This window comes from Pangasianodon hypophthalmus, chromosome 1, assembly GCF_027358585.1.
Source record: "Pangasianodon hypophthalmus isolate fPanHyp1 chromosome 1, fPanHyp1.pri, whole genome shotgun sequence".
Lineage (NCBI taxonomy): Eukaryota > Metazoa > Chordata > Actinopteri > Siluriformes > Pangasiidae > Pangasianodon > Pangasianodon hypophthalmus.
The window spans coordinates 10,204,638-10,232,139 of NC_069710.1; the positions used below are offsets into that span (position 1 = coordinate 10,204,638).

The 27,502-nt window shown below is 37.6% G+C and overlaps 1 protein-coding gene across 8 annotated transcripts; it reads left to right on the forward strand.

Annotated features, from left to right (window-relative positions):
• The first annotated feature begins 137 nt into the window (after positions 1-137).
• rbbp8 (retinoblastoma binding protein 8) lies at positions 138-27,502 on the forward strand. 8 transcript variants are annotated; one of them, XM_034306867.2, is made up of 19 exons: positions 139-352; positions 951-1,110; positions 1,299-1,341; positions 4,041-4,136; positions 4,757-4,854; positions 5,100-5,172; positions 5,543-5,709; positions 7,648-7,743; positions 8,058-8,128; positions 8,440-8,510; positions 8,824-8,911; positions 9,055-9,169; positions 11,193-11,263; positions 11,863-11,971; positions 12,957-13,133; positions 19,413-19,443; positions 19,538-19,631; positions 21,087-21,228; positions 25,468-27,502. In XM_034306867.2, the coding sequence occupies exons 2-19, from the start codon at positions 984-986 to the stop codon at positions 25,551-25,553; spliced, it is 1,755 nt and encodes a 584-aa protein (XP_034162758.2). In that variant the 5' UTR covers positions 139-352; positions 951-983; the 3' UTR covers positions 25,554-27,502. The 8 variants fall into 8 exon arrangements, 7 of the variants coding, with proteins under 7 accessions (XP_034163606.2, XP_053093283.1, XP_034162758.2 ...); XM_034306572.2 differs by having other exon boundaries at positions 140-352; positions 882-1,110; positions 19,410-19,443; positions 25,468-27,444; XM_034306271.2 differs by having other exon boundaries at positions 140-352; positions 19,410-19,443; positions 25,468-27,429.

Below are 27,502 nucleotides of genomic sequence, written 5' to 3' on the forward strand. Positions count from 1 at the left end.
TTTTTTGCAATTTTCCTGCAAATATCTAATTACGTAGGTTATATAGGTTTCAACGCCATTTACACCTCGCGCTGTTTTTTTTCAACCTAACCAACAGAGGGCGCTGGTGCGTCTCTGGACTGACTGATGGGCTTAAAGCCGGCGAGCGAGTCTTCGAGGGCTGAATCCCAAATGCTTCAAAGCTCCTTATATGCGTACACTATTTAGGGTATTGAAAAGGATACACATAGTGCACTATATAGTGCAATATGGAGGCATTTGGGCGTGAGACAAACACGATCTGGCGCGGGATTCGTTTGTTTTTTCAGGCTGAGGCTGTGAAGTTGTAGCTGTAGCTGTATGTACTGCGTCGGTAAGAATAAACTTTTATTGTTACTTCTAGTATTTGCGTTTGTAATTAGATATTTTGATACAGAAGCAACAACTGATAAGGAAAAATGATTGATTTTTTTTAAAGATTTTTTTTCTGCTAATGTAACATAACATATAACATAATATAATATAACACACTATAATAGCTAGCTAACGCTAAATCAGTATTGGATTACGGTTCAGGTTAGAGCTGCACGATACAGAAGAAAAATGCGATATGCGCTATGATAATGCTATAAGTGTGTAAAATCAACTTATATATATATATATGTGTGTGTGTATATGTGTGTGTATATGTGTGTGTATATATGTGTGTATATACATACATACTGAACATGGCATCAGTATGACCTACATACATGTTTAATGTTCTTTTGAGGAAAGGAAAGTATTCTCTGCTATCTGCGTCACCCTAAAACTTTTCCTAACTTTTTGAAGTATTAAAATCATCCGGTTATATCGTAATATTTACATTGGCGATATTTCGATAATTTCGATATATTGTGCAGCACTGGTTCAGCTTCTTCCAGCACGGCCTTTTGAGAGTGGTGTCGTTTTTGGCTCTAACCCCCATAAAGGCAGCTTGCTGTCCTAACTGACTGAAGTGAAGAATGAGCAGTGCTCAGTGTAGTGATGAAGTGTGCACTCCGGGTAGCAGCACGAGAGCCGCCGAGAGCACAGAGCTGTTCCAAGACCTGCTGGAGCGTCTCAGAGAGTGCCATGATAATGCAGTGCAAGGTCATTATTTAACCTTTCTCATTTATTACTAACACAACCCTTTTGTGGCAGTGATTGTGGTGGTGATAACAGAATTCGAGAGATGATAGGTATTTGTTGGTCGATGTGAAGTGTAAGCATCACAAGATGTTCACTAATAATAGTAACATTAAAGTAACTATTATTTTTGTTCTTCTTCTTCTTTTCAGGACTGCAGTTAAAAGTCAATAAACTGAAGAAGGAGCGTTGTTTGTAAGTAGAATTAAAAAAATAAATTTGCATTTTTGTTTCCAAATCCATTTTCCCTCAAACATATATTTTCATTTTGTTGAGACAGGGGTGGTTAATTTTGGGGCTTAGTGGGTTAGTGATTTGGGGGCCCTTGGCAAAATATAGGAATGGGGCCTTATTCATTTGCACTTTATCCTTGAGCTTCCTTTCTCTGTTGTGATAACAGTGATATGAATCATTTCATTGTTTTAACATCGATATTTAAATTTTTGGCATACGTTATTTAGCATTAATAAATAAAAATATATATAATTTGCATTTTTAGGGGGCCCTTGGCATCTGGGGGCCTCAAGGCAGTTGCCTACCGTGCATAGTGCTAATCCGCCCCGGGTCCGGATCCAGATATTTCCATTCTGAAAGTTAATTTCAGGCCAGTGAATACCAGAGGCAGAAAGAATACAAAATATACTGACTTGTGTAAACATATTACTACTCTAATAATAATTCAGTTGAGTAAAATTAATGAACAAAATGACTAAATAAATTATTTACTGGTGAAAATCTACTTGAGTAATTACTTGACAAATTAATTTTTTTTTTTATATATTTATACAATTGACACAACTAGTTAAAAAAGTTCTACTCTTTTCTTATGTTAACTAACCAAGTGGCCTATGTAAAGAATAGCACACAACAGACCATGCTGTTACAGGAAAATAATATGATGTGGCATGATCCGCAGCAGAGTCTCTCCCATTGTCTTTTTTCTGAATATTCTGGTGTGTTTCAAGTGACACTGCCGCTATGGGACATGCTTACGTTATATTACAGTACGAAGACTTTACCCTAGTGAGCATTGGCGCATGATGCCCTGATGTGCTCGCGGATATCCGCATACAGAAATGTAAATGCTCTAACATCAGTAGTCTCTGAATATAGAATAAGGTGAGGATAAGGATAAAGAAGAGCTAACAGAAACTATATGCACTATTAGATGATATCATTTATTAAACTGATTAAAGGGTTTATATTTAAGTAACATATATATCGCACGGGCAAGAGTGCTGTTAAAGTAAATGTAAGCAGATATCCGCATGCTATAGGCACAAGGCCGCAGATAATCACAGCCATGCTGATATTCAATTTAACAGTACAATTGCGAGTGTAATGTTGCCTTTTTTTGGGTTTGAGATCAAAAGAAGAACATGAGATGATATATATTAATATATTCTATCTTGTCTGCTGTTTACATATTTCATATTTATATATAGCATGTTGGTCTCTTGCACCATGGTCTCTTGCACTTCAGTATTGTTTTACCCTTGTTATTGTGTTGCGTTTTTGTATTTTTGTATTCTTCATTTCTGTATCCCCCTTGACTTTATATCTTTGATTCTGTGTTTGCACCTGACATCAAGACAAATTCCTAGTACTGTAGAGTGTCCTTTACTGTACGTGGCAATAAATTGTTTCTGATTCTGATATATCAGAATTTCATTTCCTGATATTTACATTTGTGTTATACAAATTAGAACATGGCACCTTTGGTGGCAGACCACCCAATCTTTAGGTGAGAAATTGGTATTGGAACAGATAATTTTAAAGTAAATTAAAGTAAATAACACTTAATACTTGGTTGCATATCCCTTGCTTGCAATAACTGCATCAATCTGTCGACCCACTGACATTACTGACTGTTTCTTTCTTCTTTTGTGATGCGTTCCAGGCCATGGCTTCTTTCAGTTGTTGTTTGTTTTGGGGAGTTTCTACAAGACGATGTTCTCTTTAGCAGTGTCTTTTGGCCATTGTCTTGCTGCATGATGAAGTTCCTCCCAATTAGATTGGATGCATTTCTCTATAACTTGGCAGACAGAATGTTTTTGCAGACATCTGAATTCATTCTGCTGCTTCCATCATGAGTTATTTCATCAACAAAGATGAGCTCGTTCTAGAAGCAGCCATGTAAGCCCAAGCCATGACACTACCTCCACTGTGCTTGACTGATGAGCTCATATATTTTGGATGATGAACAGATCCTTCCAATTTTTACTGCTGATGATTCTTACGGCCTCTATATTTCTGCTCTCAAAGTCTTGTCATACCACCACCCTGCCCTGTGAATGTTGTTGTTGATAATGTTACTGACCATTGTTTTGAGGTTTTCTTCACAGCTCTCGTAATGCTTCTGTCAATCAACTGCAGTGGTTTTCCCTTGGCTGACCTGTTCGATGTCTGGTTGTTAGTACATCAGTGGTTTCTTGCCTTTTCAGGACATTCCAAATTGTTGTATTGGCTATGATTGGTTTTTTTTTTTTTCCAAAATGGCTTGCTTTTCTCCCATAGACAGCTCTCTTGTCTTCATGTTGGTTTATCCTTTTTAACAACAAATTGAGTCTTCACAGGTGAAACCCAGGGCTCAAACCAAGAGTAGACATTTAGAGCTATTAATTATTTAAACAATCAGTCTAACAGAGCACACCTGGCAACAAGAATCACCTGTTGGTCACATGTTCCAATATTTTTTGATCACTGAAAAAATGGGTGGGTTCAAACAAAAGGTCTCATTCATACTGAAACCTGGAATGTTCTGTCAGTGGGCTTTGGGGTATTTTAGATGAAAGTACATATAATCTTTACAAAATAGATACAGTATGTTGTTTAAGGATATGTTTATAAGGACACTGTTTTTTCTGAGTCTGTCTGGATGCTTTCTTCATTAGTGATGCGCAAAGACTGGAGGAGTTTTATAACAAGAATCAGCATTTACGTGAGCAACAGAGAACACTGCAGGAATCCATCAAAGTCCTGAAAGAAAGGTACTTCATACAGTTTTACCATTTCCATCCATTAATACTTGCATATAACACCCATACTTTACACTTTATATGGATATATAAAAAAGTTTTTGACCAATTAAGAGAAATTAATTATGGAAATTATTTGTGTAAAATAAAACTATATATGATAAGTTGAAAAAATACAAAAAAAACCCTTTTGAATTGTTTTCTCCATTCCACTTATTTTGCACAGCTTCAGTTGGCGATCTGAGCTGATGAATTTAATGTGTCTCATTGTTGGTACTGAGTGCAGACATGACTGATATATTTAGTGAGAACTTTTTTGCATCATAAATGGCACACACTGGCAAAACATTAGATATCTTACTCCTTTTTACTTATTTTATTACTAACCAGGATATAGCGCAACTCTTTAGCAACTTTCTCTATGTCTGACGTCAGGTGTGAGATGAAGAGGCATAAATAAATTATCACATAAATAGTTATTCCAATTTTAATTAGAAGTTCTGCAGTACTTAATATATTTTAAATAAAATAGTCTTATTAAACTCATGAAGTCAGGTGAGTTTAGGGAAAAATCAAGAAATATAAAGTGAACCATGATATATATGTGTAATATATGATAAATATGTTACTAGATTACAATCTGGACCTTGTGATCGCTGCAGAGAAACAGAAAAGCAGATGAAAAAAACACAAGCTGTGTTTGAAAATCTCCCACTCCTCAATGAACTCCGTAAGTACATACCTGCCTCTCTTTCTGAGGTTCTGTTTGGACTACAGTGCAGTAGGTATTTGTTCTAAACTTCTGGGCCAAATTAATTTCTATAAACTAATTTGAGTTGGCTAAACTGATGTAAAATGCTTACAGTGTTTTGTTTTTTTTTAATATAATGTTATGTACACATGTGTATCATGTATTTATTACATATAATGTACTTTTTGCAGTGTTGGTTTATCAGTGTGTATGTTGATGTTTAGAGTCTGAGAGAAATATGCTTAAAGAAGAGAACAGGAAGCTCAGTCTTCAGCTAGAGCAATTACGTGGACAACTGTAAGTGAAATGAACAAGGACGCACACACCTCACATTACTGTACCAGAAGCACATTTCATGTTCAAGGTTTCCATGCATTCTGGAAAAAAAATGGCAATTTATAGTAATGTAAAATTGTGCCAGTAAGAGTGTATATTTTAGCATATTTTTTCCTCAGCAGTCTTGGCATATATGCATTTACGCTACATTTAACACTGAGTGAGCCTATATATTTCACTTCTAATATTCCATTAAAACGTTATCAAATGATAGTTGGTTTGTGAGAGTGTGTGTTTCAGTCACTCAGGTGTTTGAGTTGTATTGTTGACTTCAATATTAAGGATGTTGACAGACGTGAGCATCCATTTGCTGGTAAATAATTTCCGTCAGCTGCATGTTTAGTTTTGCGCAGACCTCAGTCTCAGAGCCAGAGGAAGGCATGATCCCAGATTCACCAAAGCAGCCACTGTCCTTTCCTGTAGTCAACAAGATGAAGCGCAAGAGAGATCAGAGCCACGTTCGCTATGCTGAAAAACTGCTTTCTCAGCCACTACCTGGTTAGTCATACAGAAAGTACAGACACATGCACACTATGTTACATTTTTATAACATTGCAGACCTGCCAGCCTTTACAAATTTTGTGTCCTTTGCAGTTTAACATCAGTACGCTGCTGGTTATCATTCAGAAATATGCAAAAAGAGTCTTGATTTTTGTTGTTGTGCCCACTCTTTCTGTCAGGGTAAATGGAGAATATTTTGAGTTCATTGATTAAGCAATATTGCCTGAGCAAAAGTGCTGTTGTACTGAATATCAGCACAGCTGTGATTCTCTCTGATATTCAGTCCAAAAGCATGATTGTAAGTGTGATATTTTGTTTATTTAATTTAACAAACTATTGCTAGAATTGGACATTTATGTAGTGAACACAGACAAGTGAATTGATAATAACAGTGAAATGTACCAGTGCTGTTGTGCTAAATATCAGCACTCTTAGAACGCTGCTTATCCAGTCAAATTTGTGGACCGAAACTAACTGTTGTCTAATGTGAAATAAAATCTATCAACCTACTGTATGTTTGACTTGGCTAACATTATATAATATTATTAACCTCACTTAACTAAAATTGTTTAGGGATGGCACTGAAAAATGTCAGCTGAAAATGGACAAACACGGCACTTTTCCAGAAATGTGCACCTTTTTTTCGCAGAAAAAAAACCCCTTTAAATTTGTTTACAATGCAGTGTCATAACTAACACTTCGAAAGTATTTTAAAATGCGCTTTGCTTTCCCGTGATGGTCAGCACTGATGTGTTCAATTAGCACTGTCAAGCCTGTCATGGTAGAAACTAATGTGCATTTACAGTCAAGTCCCTTAATATTTGGTTATTGTTATTTAAGCTGTCTGGCACAGTACATTTGAGTTGAAATTAAATAATGAATACGCATTTCAGCTTTAATTTGAGAGTATTTACATCCAATTTGAGTGAACGGTGTAGGAATTACAGCACTTTTAATATGTGGTCTCCTCCTTTTTAAGGCCCCAAAAGTAATTGGAGTAATTGTTTAGCACAGGAACACCAGAAGGCCTGGAGGACCACAGAAAACAAGTGTGAAAGATGACAGAAGAATTTTTTTCCTGCTGAAGAAAAACCCCTTCACAACAGATCAAGAAACCCTCCAGAATGTAGGCATATCTGTATCAAAGTCAACAGTCAAGTGATGTTTTCACCCAAGTACATACAGAGGGTTTACCACAAGATGTAAAACACTGGTAAGCCTCAAAATAGGAAGATCAGATTAGAATTTGCCAAAATGAGACACAGATGAACTTTGTACCAGAATGATGCGAAGAGTAGGGCATGAAAAAGGGAAGGAACTGCTCTTGATCTGAAGCATACCACCTCATCTTACGGTGTGGGCATGAATGGCTGCGAGTGGAACTTCTATTTATTGATGTGACTGCTGAAAAAAGCAGATTTTTTCAGATTCAGGCAAATGCTCATTATACAGCGCTTCGCGCTGTAGATGGACAATGACCCGATGCATACTTCAAAAGCAACCCAAGACTTTTTTAAGGCAAAGAAGTGGAATGTTCTGCAATAGCCAGGTCAATCACCTGACCTGAATCCAATTGAGCATACATTTCCCTTGCTGGAGGCACAAGTGAAGGCAAAGCGCCTCATTAACAAGCAGGAATTGAAGACAGCAGCAGTATAAGCCTGGCAGAGCATGACCAGGGAAGAAACCCACCGTCTGGTGATGTCTATGGGTTTCAGACTTTGACTGGATGCAAAGGACCTGGATGTATATACGCTTAAATTAAAGCTGAATGACTGCACTTTGAGGTCATATTCATTATTTAATTTCAACTTCAATATACTGTGGTAGACAGCTAAAATAAAAATAACTTTGTCAGTGTCCAAATATTTATGGACTAACTGTACATTTTCACAGTAAGTGTGAACGAGAACATTTTTGTTTTGTGTTCTGTAGACCCCCAGAAAAGAGAGCTGGCTACATTCTTGTCCTGCCATGCTGGAGCTGTGCTTGTTCCAGAGACATGTGATATGGATGTAACAAGTATTACAAGTAAGAACATTATTAATTGATGAAATAATGCCCAAAATCATATGTCCTCAAACTGTAGATCATCCTCACTATTCATTCACAATCAAAAGAGGTGATCAGAAAAGTATAAAATCAAAAGCTGTCAAAATTATGACATTCGTCTTTATATGGAGCTAGTTTAGAAAAAGGTTTTTTATAAATCTGTATACACACCAGTTATTTACATATCAGCATGCTCTGCTATTTCTTTTTTTTTTTCTAATCTTTTATTTATTTATTATTATTTTTTTATTTCTTCTACCATTCCTAACTTATTTGTCTGATGATTTATTTAGAGTGCAATACCAAGATTCATGACAGAACTGTGGTTGCAGAAAGTTGTCATATCGACCTAAATTCTGAGCAGGTTTGTCAGACTTTATTGCTTTTTCAATTAAATGTACTTTATTTTAGATATCAGGGGTTAACACAAAATATATTTAATGAACTACTTCTGTGATACCATACTGAAGAGACTAGTGGACTAAAAATTATTGTCTCAGTATTGATGTACTGACTTGTGTAGGGACTTTGAATGTGTGCAAAATGACTGTTTGCGCTGTGTGATTGAATAATGTAAACAGTAGTACTCTAATACACATTCTACACTTGTAATCTACCACAGTAAGGTGTGACAGTGCCTTTACTTTTTTAACTTCAAGCATCTCTTGCCTTCAGATGCCTGAGACGGATGTAAACTCTCAGAACTTTCTCAGTGACCCTAAGCACAAGGCAAAGAATTTCACTAGGTAAGTAGATATTCCCAGCAAGCCAAACATGATTTCCTGTTATCAGGAAATTAACCAATATGAAAAAAGTATGATGTGATTATGAATGTTAGAGTCTTGGTTTACAAATATTTCCTTTTTGCTGTTATCGCCTTCTGTGTGTAACTCAAGTGTCTCTGTATTCCATGACTCACCATTTATTTGGCAAGGTGATATGGTTGATTGTTTTGGGCATATGCAGCTAACTTCAGGTGACAATCCCAGCTGCATGTCCTGTAGCCTCTCAGAGGGAGGGAAGCAAAAGCACATACTTGTCTCTTCTCTGTCCTAATAGTTGTCCGGGGGACGAAGAGCAGAATATGGGGAAGAATCATGACAGGCCAAAGTCTTCAGAGAAACAGTCTAGCAAGCACATTGAGCAGGTAAATGTCCAGGAAAAACATAGTGTGTTAGGTGTTTCTACTTCTTATAAACAGCTCTGTAGCTCATACAAGACCAGCTTTGCACTTTTATCATTACATTTTGGAGTTACTTGTATTATATTCTTATAAATACACATTTCAAGGAACCATGCAAAAGAAGAAGCTGGGAGACAGAACGGGCCATGCCTGATGCCCCATGTACGAGTCCATGTACTCCATGTGAGAGTCCTTTGTTGAGCCAGAATTGTAGTCCAAATGGTATGTATGTAACATTTCCTAATATTACAGTTGCTGTGGACAGAATGCACACATTTGTCATCATTATATACCCACTTACCTCAGAGCACTTATCACATCCTGCCCTGCACCACGCTCCCTCCCATCCTCTACCACCATGCATCAAGGCATGCATCAAGACTCTTCTCTGTTCGGACATCTAGGTGTTGGAATGAACTTCCCCTAGATGTCCGAACAGCTGAGTCACTGGCAGTCTTCAAACGATGTGTAAAGACCTACGTCTTTCTAAAATATTTAAATTAGCACTTAAAAAAAATCTTTGTGTTGTCTGTGTGCGTTTTACTATATACAGAGTTTTTAGACTGATGGTATTCTTAGTCCGTGACCTAGCCAAACCAGTATCAGAATGTATTCATTGATAGAGACTTCAGAGCACTTGTGTAAGTCGCTCTGGATAAGGGCGTCTGCCAAATGCAATAAATGTAAATGTAAATCATAAAATATCTTGGTATACCAAAGCACCCAACCTCGCTTATAAATGCAGTCAAAAAGAGTTTAATGACTACTAAACTTGTCACTGGCAGTTTTAGCACTTCAGCCAATTGTCAGGCAAATTAACAATCCTGTATTTTCATGGTTTCGTTTAAGGGTGGGTGGTATAATGATTTTAGATTGTGAACAGTTAAAATGTCTCTACAATCTGTTTTTACAGAGCGAAAACATGTTTTGTCAGTTGCACTGAAAACGCTTAGACTTGGCACCCCACATTGTTTTTTGGACCAGACATTACTATATTTGCTAGTCTAGCTAGCTCCCTGACTGACACACAAACAAACCAATAACAAGCAAGAGTAGGCAGTTCCTTGGCTTACATTTTCTCCTCATTTTTTTGTGCAACATAGCAGCATGGAGGAGTTGGTGCCTAAAAGATTTAGCATCAGTTATATGGAACTGCTGGATTTTAAAAATAGTTGATTTCTAAAAATACTTCTTAAAAAAAATAGTTGATCCTACAGAATTATTTTTTCTAACACATTTATTGCTTAGCTGTACACAGAATTCCGAGAGAAATGCAATGAAAACCAATACAATGAAACACGAATGCTTATTCTGAAAATGTTAAATAAAATATAAAACCAACTCAGCTAATGTATTCAGTATTTACACATATTTAAAATACTCATTCAACCATCAATCACCTTTCCATTTATAGCAATTTTAAATACTGAAGACATTAGTAGAGTTGATGTACTTTTTATTTACTATTTTTTAAATATGCTACCCATGCTTGATTGTTTTCATTTTAGAAATAATTGTTTACGTTTTGTTGGGAAGTGCACTTTATTAAAATTTGTGTGAAAAGGTACTGTGGCCTAAGTGGTCTCTGTTATTCTGTAATTGATTTTGAGGTTAATATTTCCTTGTAGAGCAATATTTTCATCAATAGGAAAATTAGTTTGGTTGCTTTGTTCAGGAACTTGCAAAATAGTCTTTAAAACCTTCTTGTAAAATAACTATGTTAAGATTGTGGATCGAGATCCAGCCTGAAAAAAACTTGTGATATGATGTTTTTGCCAGATCTCACTAGTTTAAGTTTGAGTTTCATATAGTTCCATATTTGACTTAATATAGAAGGTTAATATAGAATGTCTAATATAGAAGGTTACCCTGTATTTTTGTTTTTTTAAGTATTGTCTTATTTCAGTCCAGTGTCTCCCTCATTGCTGCTCTGAGTGAGAGAGTGATCGCAGACAGGGCTTTTGTGTTTACCTGAAACACATAATGCTCATGTTAAAACACTGTGCTTTATAAATTAAGGAAGTTGTGTCTCATGCCGCTAAATAAACTAAGATGGCAAAAAGTTTTAATTTTTTTAACTTACCATTTCAACATGATTTAACAACTCTCTAGAAATAATTTTTTCCAATCCTATCCAGGAGGACTGGCTACTCTAATTTGTGCAATTCTGTACTTCAGAAATGATAGTGTGTATCTATGTAAATAATATTCATATTTTCTCAAAGATTTTCTCACCACCTTTCAGATGAGAGCTGGAGCATGGACCCAGGTGCCGCTCTGTCCCAATATGACACAAGTATCCTTCCTCAACCAGAGGTACTATTCTCCGATACATATTTCTTTAGCTTAGGTAGTAGGTGGACAACCATCTCTGCAGCGCTCCGTAAATCAGGCCTTCATGGCAGAGCTTCAAGATGGAAGCCACTGTTGAGTAAAAGGCATATGACAGCATAAAGGACTTGTGGAAGAAGAGACGATCTGCCATGAAAAATGGGATAGACTGCCCAAATCCAGGTGTGCAAAACTTATAGAGATGTAATCCAAGAAGACTTGTGATTGTAACCGCTGCCAAAGGGGCTTCTACAAAGTATTGGATAAAGGGTCTGAATACTTCTGTGAATAAGAGATTTCAGTTTTTGATCTTTAATTAATTTTCGAAAATTTTTTCCACTTTCACTTCGACATTATGGGGGATTAAATGTAGATTGATGGGATCAAACTCAAATCCACAACACTATAAAATGTGCAACAAGTAAAGGGGTCTGGATACTTTCTGAATCCACTACAAGTCTTGCATTGGGACAAACAGTTATAACCACCAGGCAGGAGATATCTAGGCCCAACACATAAAATATCTTATTTGTTACAGAACTCTACAGTTTTTTTTTCTTTTCTTTTCTTTTCTTTTCTCACAGCCCAAAATACAGGCAGAGACTGTAGACCTGGACTGCACATACGTGAGTCATAGTTTGCTAGTAACTCACCAAAAGCAGACTGAATTGGACCAGACAAACAGCATCACAGGTATCTGCAGTTCTACTGACACTCATCCAAACATTAGAAATGTGTTAAATGTGCTTACAGCCAATGTAGTGCCAGGAAAATTGCACTAATACCTTCTGATGCTGAGAGTGTATGTTGAAATACCTACTGCAATACCCAAGACAAGCAAGATGACAGAAGGCATGGACCAAATTATCAGCTTCACATAAAGACATAAGTTTAGTAATATTTCAGAAATGAAATAATTGAGAGATCAGAGTCAGTGATCATCAAAAGGTCACAGCTACACAGTGCAATTTCAACCAATTAAGGTTTAAGCCTAAGACATATTTGGGTAGGTAATTTTGACCAAAAACCTGTTTTAGAATTCAGTCCTTAATTTGCTTTTAACCATTCTTAATCCATAAAATGTTGATATTTTTATTTATTTATGCTTGGCTGGAGAATGTCAGGCCACACATCTCACTTGTTTCCTTGAAGAATCCAAACTGTTGCCCATTCATTATTCAATCATTCATTCATTCATTCATTCATTATTATTGTTGAGACCTCATGTTTGCTATTGGCTGCTATGTTCAAAGAACCAAGAATATGTACTTTTATAGCTGTTATGTTTAGGTCCAGTACAACTGAAACCAATGAAAGCCACAATCTTAATACTACAAAGCTACAAATATCTTAATAAAATAATGAAAACTGAGGGCCTAGACACAAAAATTGCTGTGATATCAAAATTATTTACTATATATGCCAAATCAGACCCCAAAATGTTGTTATTCTCTCTGGTATTTATATTTATTACAGTTTAAATCAAAAGAGCACTGATATACTTACACATTTTTGTGCTTTTATAGAAGGCACTGTATTTTATAGGAATGACTCATTTAATTCATTTAACTCAAATTACTACTTGTCTGTCATACAGTAGACTCAACTGAGTGGTTTCCCTAGAAGACATAAAAAGGTAAAATGCCTAATTTATAAGTTCAAATCTCTCTTTTCATAGGAATAGGGCAGAAGGCTAATGACAGCTTAGCAAATATCTTTGATACCACTGGGAATGAAGATTATGAGTCCTGCCCTCAGGATGAGATGAGTGCCTTGGAGAAGGAGGAGGAATGTGAAAAACAGAAGGAGGACATGAAACAAGATGAACAGATGGAGGAAGCAAAGTTTATGGATGGTAAAGACTTCTACACTTACTTATTAAAGCAATCCACTGCAACATTTCCTCATGTAAAAACCACTGGTATTTGCATCTAGTGCAAGTTAGTAACATTACCTATAGATAATCTGCTAGATTTACAGTTCCTTGCAAAAGTATTCCCCCCCCCCCCCCTAAAAGTTATTAGATTTGTCTGGCTTACAAATGATACTTAGACAGATTATTCCAGCCAGTATTTTTATTGCAAACCAATATGCCCTTAAAGTACATTTTCAAAGTCAAAATTCATTATTTGTCAGCAGATCTTTTTTAAAAAAAATTCAAAACTGAAAAAATGCTGTTTTTGTAAGTATTTAACCCCTTCAGTCTAGTATTTGGTAGAACCATCTTTTGTTGCAATAACAGCTTTAAATCGTCTGAGTAAGTTCCTCTCAGATCTCCACACTGTTTGGGAGTGATTTTCACCCATTGTTATTGACAGATTTGCTCCAGGTTGTTCAGATTATTGAATGACCCTTGTGGATGGCAAATTTTGATTAGTGCAACAGATTCTTGATTGGATTAGATTTGGACTTTGACTTGGCCATTGTAGAACATTCACTTTTTTCGTTCTCTGACCACAAAACTTTATCCCACATTTTAGTTGCGTCACTCTGATGCTTTCTGGCAAACTCCAGACATGCTTTGATGTGGTTTTTCTTCAGTAATGGCTTCTTTCTAGCCACCCTCCCAAACAAGCTAGTTATATGCAGAGCTCTTGATATCTTTGACTGGTGCACCTTCAATCCAGTCTTAGACACTGAAATCTGTTGCTCCTTCAAAATTGTCAGCCTCTCTGTGCTTCCCTCACAAGTCCCCTTCTTGTTCTAATGCTGAATTGTCTTGCCCTGATGCCTGGGAGGTATGAGGCAGCTTCCATTTCCACACAATTGATCCAACTCCACAAGTGCACACTGGCAAATCCAAACATTTGGATTTTGGATTTTATTTTGTAGCCTTTTCCTATCTTGTGCATGTCTCTAACTTATCTCTATAATGTGTTTAATTTATCTCTAATTTCCATAAATGGTCTTCTATATTTTCACAGCTTTCCTTCAGATTCCCAGCCTGAACAATGGTATTTGAATTAAGGGGTCTTTTATATAGAAAAGGTGAACTTTTTAAATGATTCACAGGTAGAGGCTTACTGTAAGCTTCCACAGTGTAGGGGTTGAATATTTATGCAGTTAGTAACAGAAGGTTTAGTTAGTTATTTTCAGTTAGTAACAGAATGTTTTCTGACATAAAACCATATTTAAATTAATTATTTTTGAGTGTCTTTTAAAGTAAAAGGTGACTCCGCATAATATATTAGAGTGTCATTTTTAATCAAGACGAACCTTGAATACGTTTTTGCAAGGCGCTGTAAATATTACTGTGAGAACCCTGGTCAACTGGGTGGGGAATGAGGATGCAGGAGGAAGGAGATGGAGAGAATGGAGCTGTTCTTTTTATTAAACATGCGCGCACACAGCACAAAATCAAAACGAAATAAAATTAATCTCAGCTCTCTCTGAGAACAGTCGTTCCCAGTTGCTTCAAATCTACAACCATCAAGCCCATGCCAAAGAGGTGTAGCATGACATGCTTGACTACATCGCTGTAACATTCATTTCAGTTATCATGAAGTGCTTTGAAAAGTGGTACTGGGACATTATGGGTAATGGTAATGGGTCAAAGCCTCACTTCCAACTTCACTTGACTCATACCAGTTTGCTTCTTGTTCAAACCAGCCCACTGACTACACCATATATACAGCCCTACACCGAGCCCTGTCCCAAGGAACATATATTAGTAAGTGCTGTTCACACTGACGCTGTATGACAGCACTGCAAAGCACAGCTCAAACTGCATTATGCTTGTAGGCAATACCACAGTAGTGGGGCTCATCAGCAACAATGAAGAAACAGCATACAGAGTGGAGGTGAAGCCAATGGACTGGTGTCTGTTAAACAAACTGTCTCTTTGACAAGACAAAGGAGATGATTGTAGAGTTTAGGAAAACCAGTGTGCATCACTCTCCACTTCTCATGCCCCCCCCTGTGGAGACAGCGATAAACTGCAAGTTTCTAGGAGGATGTCTGATGAATTCACCTAATGTTATGCAACATCTTCACTTACTGCACCAACTGAGGAAAAGTAGACCCCCACTTCCTATTCTTACCACATTCTACAGAGGTGTCTTTTGAGAGTGTCCTGACCAGCTGCATCACTGTGTTTTATCGGAACTGCAATTCAATTCAATTCAATTCAATTTTATTTATATATCAATTTTAACAACAGAGATAGTCACAAAGCAGCTTTACAGAAATCCAGATGTAGATGTAGAATGAGCAAGCCAGAGGCAGCATTGGCAAGGAAAAACTCCTTACGATGACATGATGAACAACTTTGAGAGGAACCTAGAAGAGGCTGGGTTCTCTTTTGAACCTGGTTCCTCTCAAAGTTGTTGAGTCAGGAGTGTGACAAGAGATAGTGAGATAGTGAGATAGTGAGATTGAGTCATTACTCTTCCACAGTTGTATACTATATAGTCAAACAGTGCTGAGTATGTTTAAGGGATGTTCAGTATCAGAGTCTTTGATGATTAAAGAAGATGGTTTTAGGTACAAGTCTAGAGGATCCAAGTGTAGTTATCCACAGAAGAGCACATGAGTCTTGGGCATAAACTCACTCAGCTTTTGTAACCGTTTTATCCTGATCAGGGTATTGTGGTGGATCTGGAGCTTATCCCAGGAACATTGGGCATGAGGAAGGAATACACCCTGGATGGGATGCCAGTCCACTGCAGGGAACCATGTACACAAACATTCACATACACATTCCCACCTAGGGGCAATCTATGTTAGCTCTCAACCTACTGACATGTTTCTGGGAGATGGCAGAAAACCAGAGATCCCTGAGGAAACCAACACAGGTACGGGGAGAATATGCACTCGGCACAAACGTTCATTTTAGCTCAGGGTTGAAACCGAGACCCTGTGAGGCAGCAACGCTACGTGCTGCCCCACCACGTTGCCAGTCTGCATAAACTGTTTTTAGTAAGTGCAAAATTTAGGGTATATGAGTGGAACCATCCAGATCAGAAATATTCAAACCTCCATGAGCCACACTTCCCAGTTTGTGAGAACTCGCAAAAACCCATGCCCCCCGCTGAAATTTTTTTTGGTGGCATCCCTTATAAATATAGTTAACTGATGTTGACGATTTGCTTATTTAATGATAGTTAAGTCAGACATACATTAATAGATTTTATTTCACATTAATGAACTTAAAAATCATGAAAATTAATACATCAGTACATCTTTTAAAAATACTGCTCTTTTGGCATATTTTCAAGTACTTTTGTTAAAATGCGGAGCTGCTGCACAAAATGTTTAAAGGTTGGCATGTCTGAAATGGTTTACATTTTTTTTTTTTTTTTTTTTTTTTTTTCTCCTTCCCCCTCCATTTGCAGCCAACCTGCAATTCCTTTCCCACAGTTTGAATGCCTCTGATCCAGAGTAATCTTTACGGTTTTGATGTGGAGCCACCCCAAGCAGCAGAGGGAGTCAGAATGAGGCACCAGCATCCCATCAGGCAGCAGGAGTAGCAACACTGTATTTAATATGTGGTGTATCAGACAGCAAGGCCCTGCTGAGGATAGTGAAGAAAGAAGAGAACATCACAGGGGTCTCTCTGCCTCCAATACAGGATAGTTACCACAAGTGCTGCTCTTTATCCCTCTGCCATCTGGCAGAAGTTGCAGAAGATTCTTTCCTCAAGCTATCAAAAACTGTCTCCCATACACCTCCCTTGGAAATAATGGGACACAAACCCAGAATTGTGTACTAGCCAATCACCTCGTCTGGCTATCTATTCGTACATCAAAGCATATTCACACTAGGGTGGTCTATATAATAATTTTAGATGATCAGCAATTAATGTTTCCTCCTCATTTTCTTGGGCAGTATAGTGACAAGGAGAAGTAGGCACATTAAAAAATTCAGCATCTGTTATATGGATCTGGTGGATTTTACACAGTGGACATAGCTGAAACAGTGGTTGTTTGCAAAGCATGCAGAAGCATGCTTGTCTTGATTAACCACAAGAAAAAGGTCAACAAATGAATGGCTTCAGAAAAAGATGATCAGTATTTTGGAATGGCCCAGTCAGAGATCTAAGTCTCATTGAAAACCTGTGGAATGACTTGGAGAGGGCTGTGCACAGGAGATCCCCTCACAATTTGATAGATATGGAGCATTTGGAATAAAATTGCCAAAACAAGCTGTGTTAAATTGTTGGATTCTTGTGCTGTATTACAAGCAAAAGGTGCTATTGACACATTATTAGCTAAGGGGTGTGAACACTTGTGCCACTAGATTATTGTACTTTTTCTTTTTTTTTTTCCTTAAAACGTTTGTTTGTTTTCACTTGGATTTTGTTGATATAGACATATCAGAAAAAAGGAGAGAAAAAAAGTCTGACATGGTTTATCTTGGTTTCATTTTTTATATCACAAAAACCTGCAATTTTAACAGGGGTGTGTAGAATTTTTACATCCAATGTAATGGCCATCGAAACAGTCCAAAGCAAGGATTTTAAATGGCTACTAAAAATAGTTGATCCTCATTACAACTTGAGGGGATTGTGATAATATACTGTCTTTGTTTTCGCTAAACATAGCGGTGTGCATGATGACCAAACATTCAATTCAATTCAATTTTATTTGTATAGCACTTTTAACAATGGACATTGTCACAAAGCAGCTTTACAGAAATAATTATATTCAAATTTAATTAAACCCAAATAAATTGTAAATATTATTGTAGTAATACTGTAAATGAATTTATCCCTAATGAGCAAGCCAGAGGTGACGGTGGCAAGGAAAAACTCCCTGAGACGATATGAGGAAGAAACCTTGAGAGGAGCCAGACTCAATAGGGAACCCATCCTCATCTGGGTGCTAACAGATAGTGCAATTATAAATAAATCCCTTCATGGACAAATAGTGTAAATTCATCACAGTTTTCACATAAAATCCTGTTTGTTGAACCTATTCACTGTCCACTGATGGAGTCCTAAGTACAAAATTGCTTGCGGCAACCGCAGCTCCAAAGCCACCACAGCAATCGCAGTCCCAAGCCATCACAGTACAACTCCCCATACATCTCCACCTTGGTCTTATCAGTCCAAAGGATATTGTTCCAAAACTTTTGGGGTTTGTTCAGATGCAGATTTGCAAACCTAAGTCATGCTGCCATATTCTTTTTGGAGAGAAAGGGCTTTTTCCTAGCCACACTTCCATGAAAACCATACTTATTCAGTCTTTTTCTGATTGTGCTGTCATGAGCATAAACATTTAATGTGCTTACAGAGGCCTGTAGCTCACATGAAACAGTCTTTCAGCCTGTAGCTCACATTAAACAGTCTTTCCTTTGACTGAAACAGTCCTTCTCACTGTAGAATGGTGAATTTCAAATTGTTTGGTATTACCTGAGATTATTTTTTTTGCTTATAGAAGTTGATAGAGACCACAGAATTGTTATTTAGACCCTATAAGTAAAAACAGAATTGAAGGAGGATACACTTTCTTTTTCCCATGACTGTAGGATACCTTTGTATGCTGCAGCATTACAGTTTCCCTTCAGTGGAACTAAAGGGCCTAGCCCAAACATGTTCCAGCACGTCAATGCCCCTGTGCACAAAGCAAGGTCCAATATAGACATTGTTTACCAAGGTTGGAATGGATGAACTTGAGTGGCCTGCACAAGGCCTTGACCTCAACCCCTACTGAACACCTTTGGGGTGAACTGGAATGTTGACTGCGCCCCAGACCTCCTCGCCCACCAATTGGTGCCTGGCCTCACTAATGCTCTTGTGGCAGAATGGGCAAATCTCCACAGCCACATTCAAAAATCTAGTGTACAGCCTTCACAGAAGAGCGGAAGTTATTTTAACAGCAAATGGGGACTAAAAAGCACATATGAGTGTAATGGTCAGGTGTTCACAAACTTTTGGCCATATAGTGTACATATGGCTAGAATGATGATAAAGCTCTCTACAACATCTACTCCTCCTCAGTCTCCTCATATTCTCTCATCCTCCTCTCAACCCAGCACTCAATCATGCCCCATTGCCACAATTACGTATGAAGAATCGTATATTTTTACATACATTTTCTTTGTTTTATTTTTTAAATGTAACAGGGATGGCACAGTCTAATCACAACATTTGCATGGACATTTACTAATGCACTTTTGTTTTTGTAAACAGAAGAAGAGAAACCCAATGGAGATTCTGCTGAGAGGTGAGATCTGGAAGTAGATGTAATGTTAACAAAGTATTTAAAAAAAAAAAACAACCAATGCTTAATCATGCTTTGTTCTTCCTTTCTTCTTCAGTGCTAAGAACAAGTCTGTTGCTTGTGTGGTAGTTGTACGCAAGAAAGCTGAACGAAGAAAACTTCAGGGCCACACATGCAAAGAATGTGAGATTGTAAGTAAGGTCTTGTTCAGCAAAATATATATTCTCTCAAACTGCACGACGTCCAATCTCATCCAAAAGTATTAGACCGGCAAGGCCAATTCTTTTTTTTTTTCGTTTTTGTTGTACACTGAAGACATTTGGGTTTGGGATCAAAAGATAAATATGAGATGATAGATCAGAATTTCATCTTTCATTTCCTGATATTTACATCTAGATGTGTTAAACAACGTAGAACATGGCACCTTGAGTGTCAGACCACCCATTTTTTTTAGGTGAGCAAAAGTATAGCGACAGATAGTTTTAAAGTAAATAACACTTAATATTTTGTTGCATATCCCTTGTTTGCAATAACTGAATCAAGCTGGTGACATACTAACATCACCAAACTGTTGCATTCTTCTTTTGTGATGCTTTTCCAGGCTCGTACGGAAGCTTCTTTCAGTTGTTGTTTGTTTTTGGGGGATTCTCCCTTCAGTCTCGTTTTCAGGAGGTGAAATGCATGCTCAATTGGTTTAGGGTCTGGTGATTGACTTAGCCAGTCTAAAATTGTGTTGACAGTATGTTTTGGGTCATTGTCTCGCTGAATGATGAAGTTTCTCCCAATTAGATCGGATATATTTCTCTAAATTGGCAGACAGAATGTTTCTGAGACATCTGAATTCATTCTGCTGCTACCATCATGAGTTAATCATGATCAGCCATGCAAGCCAAAGCCATGACACTACCTCCAACTTGCTGAACCGATGAGCTCGTATGTTTTGGATCATGAGCAGATCCTTTCTTTCTCAACACTTTGGCCTGTTCACCACTTTGGTAGAGGATAATCTTGGTTGCAGAACTTTTGTGGCTCATCTCTGCATTTCTCTGTAAATTCCAATCTGGCCTTTGGGTTTTTCTTCACAGCTCTCACTGTATTTCTGTCATTAACCACTGTTGTTTTCTTTCTTTGCAAAGACATTCCATATTGTGGTATTGGCTATGACCAACAAAGTCACCCAGTGTAGACATTCAGAGTTATTGATTGTTTTAACAGGGCACACCTGGGCAGCAAGAAACACCTGTCAGTCACTTTTTCCAAATTTTCCAATATTTTTGATCACTTGAAATGTAGGTTCAAACAAGGTGCCATGTTCTAAACTGTTTAACACACCTAGATGTAAATATCAGGAAATGAAAGCTAAAATTCTGATCTGTCATCTCAAATTAATCTTATGATCTCAAACCCAAATGTCTTCAGTATACTGTATAGCAAAAACAAAAGAATTGGCTTTGCTGTTCCAATACTTTCAGAGGGGACGGTATGTCACCAAATATTACTCATGTTTATTCATTCACGTAGTTCCAGAGCATATTTCACATTATTAATAGATGGTTGAGGTAGTGCAATTCACAGAACAAATCAGGATTCTTTAAGTTCACCAAATGTCATTGTTAATTGTAATGATGGCATGATGTGGTATTTAGTATTATGCAGACCTCCCGGAGGAAGAGAGACAGAAGAAACTGTCGTCCTGCTCACGGCATCGTTTTCATTACATTCCCCCTTCCACCCCAGAGAACTTCTGGGACGTGGGCTTCCCTTCTACACAGACTTGCATAGAAAGAGGTACTGTCTTTAACAGTTGTTCAGTTTTGTATTTTTTATCCCAAAATATTGTAAGCAAATTCAGTTGGTGAGTCCATGCTAAATTACAATTATTGCTATGTTGTATTAATAGAAGTTACTATGAATATTTTGAATACGTTGTAAATATAATGAATGGCTCCGTATGGTACCCATAACCCATTCTTTAAAAGGTTATCTGAAATATTTATGTAACTTAAAAAACAGCAGCTATACTTCCAGGCTGCAAAGAATCTGCTGATAGAAGTATTTGTATATGAAATATCGGATGTCTTTGATAACTCAAAGAAGAGTGAAAACAGTCTTGCATGTGGCTCATGCTGGTAGCTCAGTCTTTAGCACTGATTTGGTGAACCAGACCAGTGATAGATTTTTTTTTTGTGAAATCAGTGATAGATTCATCAATAAAAACAAAGGATTTCTCTGTTTCTAGGATAAATATTACTTTGCTCAATTCATCCAAAACAACTGTGGTGCATAAAGTCAGCTCTTGATTTATTAATTAGAATTATTGTTGCCTTTTGGTAAACAATATGAAAAATGTCTTTGTTGTTTATTCACCTAATCTCACACTGAAAATATGAGTGAACTATAAGATTTAATTGAAGCATGATACCAGTCATGATAACAGTATTGTATTGCATTTTTTAACACAGAAACAATATCTATATATAAAATAAATACCCACTGGGCCTCATTTATCAAGCTGGGTATAAGGGGATTTATTTGTAAATCATTAAAGCATTTACAGAAGAAATTTAGTATTCATGAAAATCCCTTAATTTCGGAAAGATATTCGTATCCTACTCATGCTCCTGAATGTGCATAAATTAGCATAAGAAGACCTTGTCTGATTGGCTTCAAATCCTATAAATCATGAGTTATGGCACTTTTATATGTGGATTACACTGTCAAGTTTAAATAACTTATGTATTTCAATTACACACAATAATGAATATGTTGTGAAACCCAGTCATTTCATATTAAAGACATTAACTACAGAAATATTAAATATGAATAAATAAATAAATAAATAAATAAGACAAAGTAGAACAGTCATTCATTTAAGAATGCTGCTCAGGCTGTGTATAAGTTGCATCTTCTTTTAATGCTGTGCAACACTTCATTAGAGCCAGCTTAAATGACGAGTGACTGATATGGTATGTCTCAAGCTGCAATGTGCCATATACTATCTAGTGTGCCATCATCAGGCTTACCTTGACACTTCCTGCTTCTCCAGCATGGCATTGAGGAGGGCACATTGCTGCTGACAGTCCCCGAGACACTTAATTTGAATAAAATAGCGGTTTCCCTGTGTGACGTGCTTGTTGTTCATGATCACTTGAGTACAGTAGATATTTTTTCTCCATTTTCATGTCCAAACCTTTTTCTTTTCACTTTACTTAATTGGACCACACTGAAAGCCTATCATATACCCGGCAAATTTAAACAGCTTGTCCAGGGCTACTTCAACCTAGCTCCTTCATACCTTGTGGAGATTCTATCTGTTCATAATCCCTGTAGAACTCTCAGGTCATGCGCTAAAGCGCTACTAATGGTTCCCAGATCTAGATGGAAGCTTAGGGGGGAGATAGTGCTTTTGCTGTGGCTGGCCCTAAGCTTTGGAATAGCCTGTCTCTACACATTAGAACTGCACCTACCTTAACTATTTTCAAATCCAAGATAAAAACTTTATTTTCCTCGGCATTTGACCAGCTGTAGAGATAGTTTTAAATTTGTTATATGATTGTTATGTAACAAGAGTTATAATGTTAGGTTTTTTTTTTTTTTTTTTTACTGATATTATTTTATTTCTATTTTAGCTTCTGTAATTATTGTTGTAAAGCACTTTGGTCAACCTATGTTGTTTTTAATGGTGCTATATAAATAAAAATGACATTGACATTGACATTCACCCAGTTTAAGATGTGTCACCTGCAGCAACTTAACCAAAGACTGGCAGACACTGGAGATAGAAATAATCACCTGGTGTAAAATCTCAGTGGTCATGTCAGTTAATAAACCGGGAGAGGGAGCCATACTTGCAACTGGTGTTCAGCATACTCCGATCAGGGCTTTTTTGGATGACCTGACAATAACAGCAAGTTTTTTCCCAGAAGGTCCTTGGAAGATCTAGTAGAAATCGCCAAAGAGGCTAGAATGGAGTTAAAACCATTGAAATCCAGAAGTCTATTCCTTAACAGGGGCCGCATTCAGGATTGGTTCCAATTCAAAACTTTATCCCCTGGAAAAAGCCTATAAAGAGCACGGGGAAGTGGTATAGGGTGAGCGCAAAGGAGATTATAGAACAGTAAGATACTTGGAAGAGAGCCCTGGAGAAGAATGGGTTCTATGGTAGGTTCAAGGCCTCAGCATGGGGCCCCTCCCAGGCACTCTTTGTCTGTGAAGTGCCCCTTTCCACAGTAGGCTAGAGGGATTTTTCCAGGACAATCACTTTGGAGAGGTATAATAAGACTAAAAGGTCCAGCTCAGAAGAAGTTGGTAGTGGACATCAGTAAGCAGGTGGAAACTGCATCCGCTGCTGTCGCTGAAGAGAGGAGAGTGGTGGCAAAATCAAACTGGCAGCAAGGAGGGAGGGCAGAGATGAACAGTGAAGTGACTGGTGTAGTGGTGGGGACAGTTCCAGGATGCTGGTTTTGATGCTGGTTGTCAAGCCCTTCTGAGGTGTCAGAGGCTTAAATTGATGAAACACTGGTGAGGAAGGGGTCCCATTTGAAAACCTAAAGAAGCCGCAAAACCGCAATGTTCCTCAAACCATTCCTGAATGATTTTTGCAGTGTGGCAGGGTGCATTATCCTGCTGAAAGAGGCCACTGCCACTAGGGAATACCATTGCCATGAAGTGGTGTGTGTTCTGCAACAATGTTTAGGTAGGTGGTCTGCGTCAACATCCACACGAATGCCAGGACCCAAGGTTTCCCAGCAGAACATTGCCCAGAGCATCAGACTGCTTCTGCCGGCTTGCCTTCTTCCATTAGTGCATCCTGGTGCCATCTTCTCCCCAGGCATGCGACGCACATTTACCCTGTCCACAGATGATTCATCAGGGGAGTAATTACACACATGATTCATCAGACCAGGCCACCTTCTTCCATTGCTCCATGGTCCAGTTCTGATGCTCACGTGCCCATTGTAGGTGTTTTCGGCGGTGGACAGGGGTCAGCATGGGCACTCTGACCGGCCTGCGGCTAAGCAGCCCCATACACAGCAAGCCGCGATGCACTGTGTGTTCTGACACCTTTCTGTCATAGCCAGCATTAACTTTTTCAGCAATTTGTGCTACAGCAGCTCTTCTGTGGGATCAAGCCAGACAGGCTAGCCTTCGCTCCCCACACGCATCGATGAGCCTTTGATGCCCATGACCTTGTCGCTGGTTGACCAGTTGTCTTTCCTTGGACCACTTTTGGTAGGAACTAACCACTGCATACCGGGAGTGTGCAGTGGTTAGTTCCTACCAAAAGTCTAGCCATCACAATTTGGCCCTTGTCAAAGTCACTCAGATCCTTACACTTGCCCATTTTTCAAGACAACTTCAAACAACAACAACTGTTCACTTGCTGTGTAATATATCCCACCCCCTTGACAGGTGCCATTTTAATGAGATAATCAATGTTATTCACTTCACCTGTCACTATATTTCATATATATATATATATATATATATATATATATATATATATATATATATATATATATATATATATATATATATATATATATATATATATATATATAATATTGTGTCTGATTTATTAAACTGTGATATACATACTGGTAATATAGGGGCGATTTATTACCAATTTCCCTGAGCTTTGATAACATCCTGATGCAGTACATCAGTATTACATTTAGTGTGTCCCTGGTTTCTGCCAACTAGCATTATGTAGTAAGCTGGTCTGACCAGCACTGACCTCTTCCTCAGGCTGTTTTAATTCTTATTTCTTATTTCAGTACACAGTCATGGGCACAGAAACCGGAGATTTGTTCTGTTCAGCCATTAGCCTATCTGGGATTTATTGAAAAATGTAAAAACAAAATATCAGCACTAATATTTCTACATATGTGTTATGTTTTGTTACATAGCTTAATGCATTTAAGGCCCACTTGCCAGTTTCTTGAGAACTTTCTTGAGAATTTAACACATGTATGCCACATGATTTAAAACTGTATAAACCTTGTAAATTCATTATATTTTTAACAGGATACATCAAAGAGGACAACCAGGCAGATCCACGTTTGAGGAGGAGGAAACCTTACCTTGCTACATTCTCACCAAAAGCATTGTAGTAACACCTCATTGGGATATTAATATCCTCATCCAATCTTCATGTTTACAGAACACAATATTGCTCTTTAGCCCATGGAAAATACTTTATAAATCCAATTTTTATTTGGAAGCTAATTATTTTTACCTAGTATTTCTAACATGTGTTTAGTATATGATGCAGGTTGTAAATATGAACACTTACAAAATCGATTAAATAAATAATAAAATGAACACTTTCTTGTTTTTGCAATGCCTGTGTCAAGCCTGAAACCACAAGCAACATTAAACAAAAAAGACAAAATCACTAAGCCAGTCACACATTAGTTCCATGGCAGCCATCTGACAATCTTTCACTACCCTACTTGAAGAGCACTTTAGACCAAGTGCTTGATTGTGGCGACAGCTGTCACTAGCAACATGGTTGACCTGAGTCACCATGGGGCCCAGACGTAGGCACACTGTTCTCAATTTCCTAAGTAACATCTCTCTTGATGGCCAGGTGATTTTTAATGACTGTGAAGACCAAGGTGAACCTTCAGATAGTGCCAGTATTTTGTTTATGGATCTTGATCTGGCTTCAGGGTCTGCAAGGTCTCCTAGCTCAATGCTCGCCTCAAGATACCCAGTGCATCAGTTTGGATATTTTGCTCTTCATACTAATCTGAATCAGGGAGCGAAAGACACCTATCCATAGCCCAATTCCCTGGTAATTTAGGCAGATATCTACAGCACATACATGGAGACTTGCATGGTTTCACAGTGGAAACCAAAGGTCTGTGCTTCTATTCATGTATGAAAACACATTTGATGTTCCTTTTAGTGCTCTAATTTGTTAAGTTCTTAAACCTTAACAGATTTTAGGTTACACTAACACTAAGTATTATTAATGAACCTGAAATATTTATGGAAATGTCAGTGTAATTTTGTAGCAATATGAGACTAGTGCAAAATTTTGCATGTTCTCCTCATATCTGGTTTCCTCCCACCTCCTAAAAACATGTCAGTAAGTGAATTGGATGTGCTAAATTGGGCCTAGTTGTGAATGAGTGTGCCAGTGTGCGTGTATGGTGACCTGTGATGGACTGGCGCCCCATCCAGGATTTATTCCTGTCTCAAACTCAGTGTTGCCAGCATAGGTTCGGATCCACAAAGAAACTGAATAGGATAAAATGGTCACTAAAGATGAAGGAATAAATGACTATAACATGACTATATAATTATGTTGGCTTGACAAACCCAACATACTGTTTTCCTATTTAAACTTATTATTTAACTTCTTCTTCTGAGATTATTTATTTCTACATGCTACTCCTCCCAGAGCTTTCAAGATACATCCACCAAACTTGAGTTGCTATATCTTTTCTAACTGATTGGAATTACGAGTTTCCTGTTACAGAAGCTCAAAGTGGCCAAAATTCTGATAGAATTCCTTTCAAAATTTCTGACTGTTATAACTCCTTGACTGGAGCCAGCAGGTTACTATTTCATCTTTGGTATACAGTATCAGGATCAGATCGAGTATATGCGTAAGTATTCAGTAAGTTTGCACAAAGAAATGTAAAGCAAGGACATAGAACAAAACCCACAACACTGAATTAGACCTTATTGTTTAATTTCAGAGGTGGTGTGGTGGCGTGGTGGCGCAGTGGGTAGCACTACTGCTTCACAACTCCCGAGTACCTGGTTTGATCCTGTTGGAGTGGGATTTTGCTGGGTTTCTCAGCAGCTGATAGTGCCATGTCTAAGGCAGAACTGTCTTTATTAATATAATATATATTGTTATTCATTACTGTTTGTATTTATGTTAATATCTTTATGCATCATGTATTAATTTTAGCACCAATTGAATATTTCTTTTGGTCAACTCTGTTACCATCCTTTGACGGAGTTGACAATTTTAAACATTTGAGACAAAATTTCTACTTGAGGTTAAAATGATAATCACAGAAATGACATTTAAAGGTTCAAG